This window comes from Podarcis gaigeae (assembly GCF_964106915.1).
Source record: "Podarcis gaigeae genome assembly, chromosome: 17".
Classification (NCBI taxonomy): Eukaryota; Metazoa; Chordata; class Lepidosauria; order Squamata; family Lacertidae; genus Podarcis; species Podarcis gaigeae.
The window spans coordinates 38,310,717-38,319,829 of NC_139694.1; the positions used below are offsets into that span (position 1 = coordinate 38,310,717).

General features: G+C 52.5%; 1 protein-coding gene across 2 annotated transcripts in view; it reads right to left on the reverse strand.

The window, feature by feature from the left end:
* The window catches only part of SLC6A8 (solute carrier family 6 member 8), a 36,725-nt gene extending 33,105 nt beyond the window's left edge, over window positions 1–3,620 (reverse strand). The window contains exon 1 of one of the 2 annotated variants that reach the window (XM_083719000.1): window positions 3,276–3,620. In XM_083719000.1, the coding sequence (XP_083575126.1) occupies window positions 3,276–3,549 (274 nt within the window). In that variant the 5' untranslated portion in view covers window positions 3,550–3,620. The remainder of the gene's footprint in view (window positions 1–3,275) is intronic. The other variant, XM_083719001.1, reaches the window with a different exon arrangement.
* Between the last annotated feature and the right edge of the window lie 5,493 nt (window positions 3,621–9,113).

A 9,113-nucleotide genomic window follows, 5' to 3' on the forward strand; every position in this document is an offset into this window, starting at 1 on the left:
GTGGGTTAAACCACAGAGCCTAGGGCTTGCTGATCAGACGGTCAGCAGTTCAAATCCCCTTGACGGGGTGAGCTCCCATTGCTTTGTCCCTGCTCCTGCCCACCTAGCAGTTCGAAAGCACGTCAAAATGCAAGTAGATAAATAGGTACTGCTCTGGTGGGAAGGTAAACGGCGTTTCCTTGCGCTGCTCTGGTTCGCCAGAAGCCGCTTAGTCATGCTGGCCACATGACCCAGGATAAATCGAGATGAGTGCCACAACCCCAAAGTCATCCACGACTGGACCTAACGGTCAGGGGTCCCTTTACCTTTACCTTAGTCCTCAGTTAATGCAGGAAGCAAAATGCAAGAGTAAGACCACTGGAGGGAGGAGCAGCTGACATGTGGTTTGCAGGCAATCTTGTTAGTAGTACCCTGGCACTATGCTAGCTAAGCTGACAACACACTTGCATTGGGCTTCCAGAGCTAATTTATCTGCACTGAATTTATTTTATGTATTTTTTTACCCCACTCTTCCTCCAAAGAGCAGAGTTACCCCACTTCTCCACAACCACAACCTTCACAATTCTGTGAGGTAGATTAGGCCAAGAAATAGTGACTAGGCCTAAAGTTACCAGGTGAGCTTCACAACTTGAGTGAGGTTTGATTCCGGGTCTGCCCTGTCCAAGCCCAGGACAAAGGCACACCCATCACAGAGAGCACTTGGTAGGGGGACATCTATGCAGACCTGTCAGCTGGGCCAGGTCATTTTACCAGGGAGCAACTGGCTTGTGTGTGTGTGTGACTTGATACATGTCACATCACCCAAGCTGTGATTTCATCACCCCATTTTCTCCCCGGCCGAATGCTTTCCCTTGCAGAATAACTTCTGACTTTCTGTTTTTGTTTCCTTGCTTTCAAAAGGCAATGAGAGGGGGAAAAACCCAGCCTGGGGGTGAATGAGATGCCAGACTTGGCATCATGCCCTATAGTCACATGACACTTGATCAGGAATGGAGCAATGCTGAGGTCATGTGCCAATGGCATGGTGAGATTCAGACCTCCAGGCTGGATTGATCCCCACCACCAGCAGCCCCTACACTTAATTTCTTTTCTTTCTTTTCAATTAATTTTTAAACTGATAGGCATCAGGAAAGAAAGCAGGCTGGCCTGAAAATCTGTGACCTCTGGCATGTAAGCCAAGGTGTATGGGAGCTGGCTGTGGCAACCTTTAGGATGTGGGGCTTTCATCTGAGCATGTACAGAGCATACTCCGGACCTTCCTGTGTTTCATGTTTTGGAAACAGGTCCTGGAGCTTATCTAAAACGCCCTGGCAGTGCCCACCCGCTAGCCTCTTTCCCATCTCTCCCTGGCAGATTTGTCCTTCCATTGTAGTTTGACAACACTTGCTTCCTGAACCATGTTGTGCCAATTAAACACACCTGTGTGGAAACAAATTGATCCTTGCTTCCCATTGACTTCCTCCTCCACATCCATTCCCTGCTTCATCAGTTAAAAATGGACCAATCGTGAGGCGGTTGGTGCTGACGGTGGCCTGATGTGTCATCCTTGACCTTAACGGTCTGGTGCTCTATTGAGATTTAATGAGTGCAAGCAGATCTGCCCAAGAGCTCTTGTCTGTTCAGGTTCTCTGCAGATTCAGGCAGCAGTCACTGCGCCCAGTACACCCTTGGCTGATGCCAGGGGACATTTGCTTCACGTTTATGTTATTTTATTACTTACTGAGACATGGGTTGCCTCAAGAGGACATTTGGGCCCCACGGAAACTAAGAAACAACAGGCCCACTTGTTTTGAGAGAACCCGAAGGAGGCAGTGCTTAGAGCATCAGATGGCAAGGACCTGAGGGGTTCAAATCCTCACTCAGCCACAGAACTCTTTGGGTGACCTTGAGCCTGTCGCTCCCTCTCAGCCTAACCTCCCTGACAGTGTTGTAGTGGGGCTAAAATCGGGCAGGGGGGCAACCATGTGTGCCACCTCCTTGGAGAAAAGAGAAGATCTAAATGGGATAGACTGAAAAATAAAATATCTCCCCCCACCTGTGTGCTCCCTCACATACAAAGCATCAAGCTAGACATTACCTCAGTGAAGATGTGTTCCCTGCCACATTTGCCAATGGGGACAGGAGAATGGGGTGCCTAATCTCTCATATGTATACAAAACTCTCCCTTAAACAAATGCCGGGTCCCCCTGCAACTAACTAGGCTCAAGTCCACTTTCAAAATTTACCTGAGAGGAAAAAACCACTTTGCAATAATAATGAGGGAGGGGAGGCAGGATTTTCCACATAAATCAGCAGGCAGGGGGATGGTCAAGGTGCCCCCCTCACTTCCCTAGTTTGGTCCACAATTGTAGGCTGAAGTAGCCCGACTGTGAAGGAAGGCGAGTGACTGGACACTGGAGGCTACTAAGGGTGACAGGGCAGGGCTTACACCTGCCCCACCCAAAAATATTTTATTCAAATGGGCACCTCTGGTCAATAACCAGGACCCCCACCCTCTGATCTTCCCTCCCAGCATCTCACCTCCGGATTCTATCTGTTGCCTCCAGAACTACAACCTGGCAAGATTCCTTATGTCAAGTGACGCCATGACTCATTTTTCGAGGGAGGGTGCTTCAGTTCTAACATGTGAGGTCCTTCTGGAGCTGAAGATTACCCAAGCACTGTAGTCACCCAGGAGCTTGATCCCAGATGCCCGAAGGTTGGCTGTGGTCATTCATTAGGAAGGGAAAGACATTCTAGACGTGCCAAGAGACATGTTCTTTACACGTGTGCCTGGACTTTTGAAACGGCGTCTGGGGCCAAAAGCAGAGGTGCCCTAATTCAACCCTGCAGCCTCCTTTTTGTAGGAAAGGGGCCCTCTCTCTCTTCTCCCAATGAATCCCAAGTTATCTCTTTTTCCTTTTTTGCTCTTGCCGCCGTGAGTCCGTGAATGGAACACAGCAGCCCTTTTGTTCAGGGAATAGCAAGGGACGCCTGGAGATCCCGGTCTCCGTTTCCAGGCTGGACGCCTGTCGACGCTCCCCACTGCTGGACTACCTTGGATCTCGGACCTACTTCTACGGGGAGGGGGGGGGCTGCCTCTCGCCTTTTGCAAAAAGCTCCCCTGTCCAGATTCCCCGGCTAGAGGTTCGCCTCTCGGAGCCCGATCCCCGCCTGCTGAGGAATTGCTCGCTCGCCCCTAAGCGGCAGCACCCGCCCCCCCCCCGGTGGGCGCCCTTCCGACGGGACCCCCCCCGTTGCACCCCGCCCCCCGGCACGTGCCCGCAGCTGCTCACCTCCCCCGTTCTTGTAGCACAGGTACGGGAAGCGCCACACGTTGCCCAGCCCCACGGCGAAGCCCACGCAGGACATGATAAAATCCATCTGCCGGGTCCACGTCTCCCTCTCGGGGGGCGGCAGGGCCACGCTCGGCCCAGGAGGGTCCGCGGCCTCCCCTTTGCCCGCAGCGGGGACTCCCGGGCACATGGCGGCCTTTTTGTCCTGCTGCTCCACCGAGACGCTGTAGATGCCGCCGCAGCCGCTGCTGTCCGACGAAGCCCCTTTGGCCATGGCGCCGGGGGGGGACCCCGAGTCCCTGCCGCCCCCCTCCAGGCGAATCGGGCGATGCTCCGAGGAAGGCGGGCGGGCGGGCGGGCGCGTGGGGGGTCTCGGCGGCGCCGGCAGAGAGGGGGGTCTCGCTGGGTCGGGGCTCGGCGGGGGGAGCGCGGGGGGCGAGTCCGGGGGACTCAGAAACAATCCACGAAGCACTTGAAGGTCAACCTGAAAAACCTCATGTGTTCAGTGGACGCGGGAAGGGAGTTGCTGGAGGGCGAAGGTCGGCGAGGGCAGCCGAGCGGGGGACACCCCCGCAGTGGCCGGCCCGGAGGCTCAGCGGGGCCGCGGGCGGAGCGGGGTCGGTCAGCCCTTCCCTTCTGCTGCGCGCCCGTCCGCCTCGGCTCCCTTTGCGCTTCTGCTGCCGCCGCCGCCGCTCCCTCGCCTCCCTCGAAGGCAGCTGGAGGGAGCGCGCGTGACGTCACGCCCCGTCAGGACCCCTCCTCCCCGCCCCCCCGCCGGCTCCTCCTCCCGCCTCCTCCGCGCGCCGCTCCAGCCTCGCCGGCCGCCAGGAGGGAGAGACGGGCAGCCGCTCGCTGAGCCGGTGGGAGTTGGGGGGGTCTGTCCTCCTCTGCCCGGAGGAAGAGCTGCTCCCCCCCAGCCCACCCCCGTTGCACCTGCGCGCAGGAGGCTGTAGCCGCGCCCCCGGATCCATCCGGAGTCTTCGCCTCCCGCTCCGAAGGGAGAGGGTTCCGCGAGGCGACCTGCGTCTGGAGGGAGAGGCAGCAGCAGCCCGTCGCCTTTGGGGCGCTGAATCTGCCTGCTGGGACCCATCCAGCTGTAAATGTCCCCCAAGAAATCAGCCGCAACATCCGCTCGGCCTCGCGGCGCTCCCCTCCCAATACTCTTCCTCACACGCGCCCGGAGCCGGGGAGTTCAGGCTTGGCGCCTCGTCCCTTGCGGCGCCGGCCTCGCTGGCCGATTCCGCCTCCTTGAATAAAAGTGGACGTAGTACTTGGTTGTTTAGCAGGCTTAGGATCGCAGCCTGTTAGTCTGTGACAGCACACGCTCCCCTCCCGCGAGTCCCCCCCCCCCCCCGCGCGGCACTTTCCTAGCTGAGCTTTAACGCAAGACTCTCTTCTCTTTGATGTGGTTGCCTTCCCTAGCAGTTACGGATCAAACCTCTGAATTATGCCGCCTTCTGCTCATTGTTGTAAATAATCCTGTAATGTGCGCCGGATAATTTCAAAACCTGCTCCCATCCGCCTTGTGCATCTATCTTCCCACATCCCATTGGAGCTGGGCGGTGGGGAGTCGCTTCGTTGGTGATTAAATGGCAATAAGGAAATGTTAAATTTCACCTGGATACTTCTGTACTCTGTCTGAACTGTGCCCTCCAGATGTTTTGGACTACAACTCCCATCAGCCTGGGATCGAGGGTAGTTTTAGTCTAAAAGAGAGAGGTCCGGCTCTTCCTTCCAAGTGGGCCCCAGCAATACTTCAGCAGGGTCCTAGAGCCCCACAACTCCTTCCCAAAGCACTGGGCTTTGGGAAGGCAGCACGAGGAGTGAGGGGGGTGTCAAATGTTGCTGAGGGGCACCAAAAAAGGCCTCAAGGGCTACACGTGGCCCTCGGGCCACACATTGGACCACCCTAGTCTAAAATATCTGGAGATTGGCAAAGTCTCCTTTAAATGAAGCAAAAACCCCTCTTCACCTCAACTCTTTGTGCGTGCCCTCCCCCACAAATATCCCGTGCTGCAGACTCAAATGTGCCAGGAGGGCTTGTAGTCACTCAGCGATTCAAGGCCCTTTGCACATGAGAAGCAGCAGAGTCATGGGACACCTTAAACGACTTTGGCTGCCAGCCTAAATAGAGTTATTGGCTGGCCCAAGGCATTTAGCTGTCTAAGGTGAAAGAAAAAAAATATTTCCCCTTCTCTCCACCTCGCAATCCCACATACAGAAGTCGACTAGGCTGGAAGTTGAATCTTAGAATTATCGAACTGTGTAGAGTTGGAAGGGATCCCGAGGGTCATCTAGTCCAACGCCCTGCAATGCAGGAATCTCAGCTGAAGCATCCATGACAGATGGTCATCCAAGCTCTGCTTAAAAACCTCCTAGGAAGGAGAGTCTAACAGCTCTTACTGTCAGAAAGTTTTTTCTGACATTTAGTTGGAATCTCCATTCTTGTAACTTGAAGCCATTGGTTTGATTCCTAGTCTCCAGAGCAGGAGAAAGCAAGCTTGTTCCCTCTTCCATGTGACAGGCCTTGAGACACTTGAAGATGGCTATCATATCTCTTCTCACTCTCCTCTTTCTCAGGTTTAACATACCAGCTCCTTCAACTATTCCTCATAAGGCTTGGTTTCCAGTCCCTTGATCCTCTTGGTTGGCCTCCTCTGCACACCTTCCAGCTTGTCAACATCCTTCTTAAATTGTGGTACCCAGAACTGGACACAGTACTTCAGCAATTACAATGGATCAGTGCCCTCCATTATAAGCAATGGGAGTCAGCTACCTTAGCAGACACAGGCTGGTTCTGATGTAGCGCACACAACTCTTGCCTTCTACCACTTTGGCAACACTCCTCAGTCAACCTGCATCGATCTCCTGAGGTAGCTGCTTCAGTCTGCTAATGAACATGTTGCTTCTGTTTGTTGGAGAGTAGCCCCCAGTGAACACAGTGAAATTAACTTCTGAGTAAATGTGTGGAATAGAACAGATGTGGAGTATCATTGTCCTTCCAGATGTTGTTGAACCACAACCCCTAACCACCACAGGTCACTCAGGGGCAGACTTTGGTCATCTTTGGTAGTACAGTATGGAACCCTGACGCGGGTGGCGCTGTGGGTTAAACCACAGAGCTTAGGACTTGCTAATCAGAAGGTTGGCGGTTCAAATCCCCGTGACGGGGTGAGCTCCCATTGCTCGGTCCCTGCTCCTGCCAACCTAGCAGTTCGGAAGCACGTCAAAGTGCAAGTTGATAAATAGGGACCGCTCTGGCGGGAAGGTAAACAGTGTTTCCGTGCGCTGCTCTGGTTCGCCAGAAGAGGCTTAGTCATGCTGGCCACATGACCCGGAAGCTGTACGCCGGCTCCCTCGGCCAGTAAAGCGAGATGAGTGTCTCAACCCCAGAGTCGTCCACGACTGGACCTTTAGTCAGGGTTCCCTTTACCTTACCCTGAACAAGGCCAAAAGTTGGTGGCCTTGAATCTTTTCAAGGATGGATCTTCTCAATTTTGCACCCCCTTAGCTCGGCACCCTGTGCAGCGGAGCCACCCACACCACCCAAAATCCAGCACTGGCCGTTCTTACTGGGGCTGCTGGGAGTGGTTATTCAGCAACATCTGGAGGGCCAAAGGTTCCCTACACCTGATGGAGGGAATTACGTGCTTCACAAGGTTATTGTTTTATAATATTTTATAGGCTAGAGCCTCCGTCAGATGCTCCCTTGTGGACTATGGCCCATGAATGCTTATTTCACAACAAACGTGTTTAGGGCACCACAAGGCTGTTTTGTTGTTTTTGTTGCAACAGGATTTTGCCTCTGGACTTTGTACTTGCCTTTTTTATCAGTTTCACTCCACGTATTTTAGACCTAAACCCAAGCTTTGAAAAAGGCTCAAGGGCTCCCTGTGCCTGTGGAGCCATTACTTGTCGTTTGGGCCACTAGACTTAGGCTAACAAGCCTGAACTCCTAGAGTGCGCCATCATCATGGTTTGGAACTTTTTGACTGCTGTGAGAATGCAAACAATTGGTCTGTCCTGCCCCAGGTCTCCAGCCTTCAAGCAGCAGCTAACCAAAATATGGAGAGCAGCCAAAATGGCAAAATAAACTAAATGCATGCATTTGCTCTTTGCATTGGCAAGAAGGAGACATGATGAGACTCCTTTACTGATTTTCATGAACAACTAAAAATTGGGTGTTAGTTTATATGGAAGTTTCCCTATGCCTTAATGAATGGTATGCATATATTTGACGTGAATGTTGTATTTGTACTGTATTGTAATGGAGGGAGGGGGACACAATATTCTGGGTCCAGGGTAAGCACCAGTGAGCCCTATTTCTCCCTCCAAGCCATACAACCCCTCCCTCCTCACCTGCTAGCTCTCCAGTGGCTCCATTATTTGCAGGGTTTCAGGACTCATGTGACCTCTGAAGGCTACATTCTACCCTCCAAGGTCATAGAATCATAGAATCGTAGAGTTGGAAGGGACCCCAAGGATCATCTAGTCCAGCCTCCTGCAACGCAGGAATCTCAACTAAAGCATCTGTGGCAGATGGCCAAAAGATGAGATGCTTCTGAACAGCAGTCCCTGGGGAATGACAGTGGGAGAGGACTATTGCCTTCATGTCCTGCTTCCATACTTCTCATAGGAAAACAGGATGATGAGCTAGAGAAGCCATTGATCTGATTCAGCATAGGACTCTTTTATACTCCTGCATTCACCTCACCAATTTCCTTCAGCAGTCATGCCTGATCTTTCATCATGTCTTGGATCATCTGCAAGCAACCATAACTTGGCTTGGCTACCACAAAGCCCCATGATAATTCCTAAACCAGCTCCCTTTTGGTCAAGAGAAAATACTATCCTTTAATGCAGAGATGGCTAAACTGTGGCCTTGCAGATGTTGCTGGACTGCAACCCCCATTGATCCAACCACTCCTGGAAGGCCACAGGTTTCTCCCACCACTTCTTTAGTACAAGGGGACCTTGGATTCTTGGAAATTAGGGAGTGCTTAACTTCTAAAATGCCAGGCGCTGGGGCTTAACCCTTCCTCAAATGACTGACCTAGACCCATCATTCCAGCTGTGCCAAGACTGCTTGTCATAATGAATGCCCTGTGCATGCGCTCAAAGGTGCTCTGTGCTCCAAGTCTGTGTTCTGGCACTGAAAGGAGGTTCTTGGACCTGGTTCAAACTGAGTCCTGCAATAGGACTGGTCAAGACTGCCCTTTAGGGCAGGGGAAGCCAACCAGAGCCAGGGCTTTTTCGGCTGTGGCTCCGATCTGGTGGAATGCTCTGCCACAAGAGATTAGGGCCCTGCGGGACTTGACATCTTTCCGCAGGGCCTGCAAGACAGAGCTGTTCTGCCAAGCCTTTGGCCAGGGCACAGCCTGACTCCCTCCTTTGGCAATCTTCACAGAACTCTACCCAATGGTTGCCATCAATTTGATTTGAAGTAATTTTTTAATGAAATGATTTTAAAATGTTGTCTTATTTTATTGTTGTTAGCTGCCCTGAGCCCAGCTTCGGCTGGGGAGGGCGGGATATAAATAAAAAAATATTATTATTATTATTTATTATGGTGCCCTCCAGATGTGTCAGATGACAACTCTCACCCACTGCAGGCAGCGTGGCAGATGTCAAGGGACAGTGGGAGTTGTAGTCCAAAATGTCTGGAAGGCACTACATCTCCTATCCCTGCTTTAGAGTTCATATTGCTGCCTCTTTTCTCTACTGCAGGCCCTGAGACCTGTTGGGTTTCATTTCCTGAAACAGGAAGAAATAAATTTCTTTGGATTGGATCACAGAAGTGCTAGGATTGCCAACAGAGCAAAACAAAAAAATTGACCA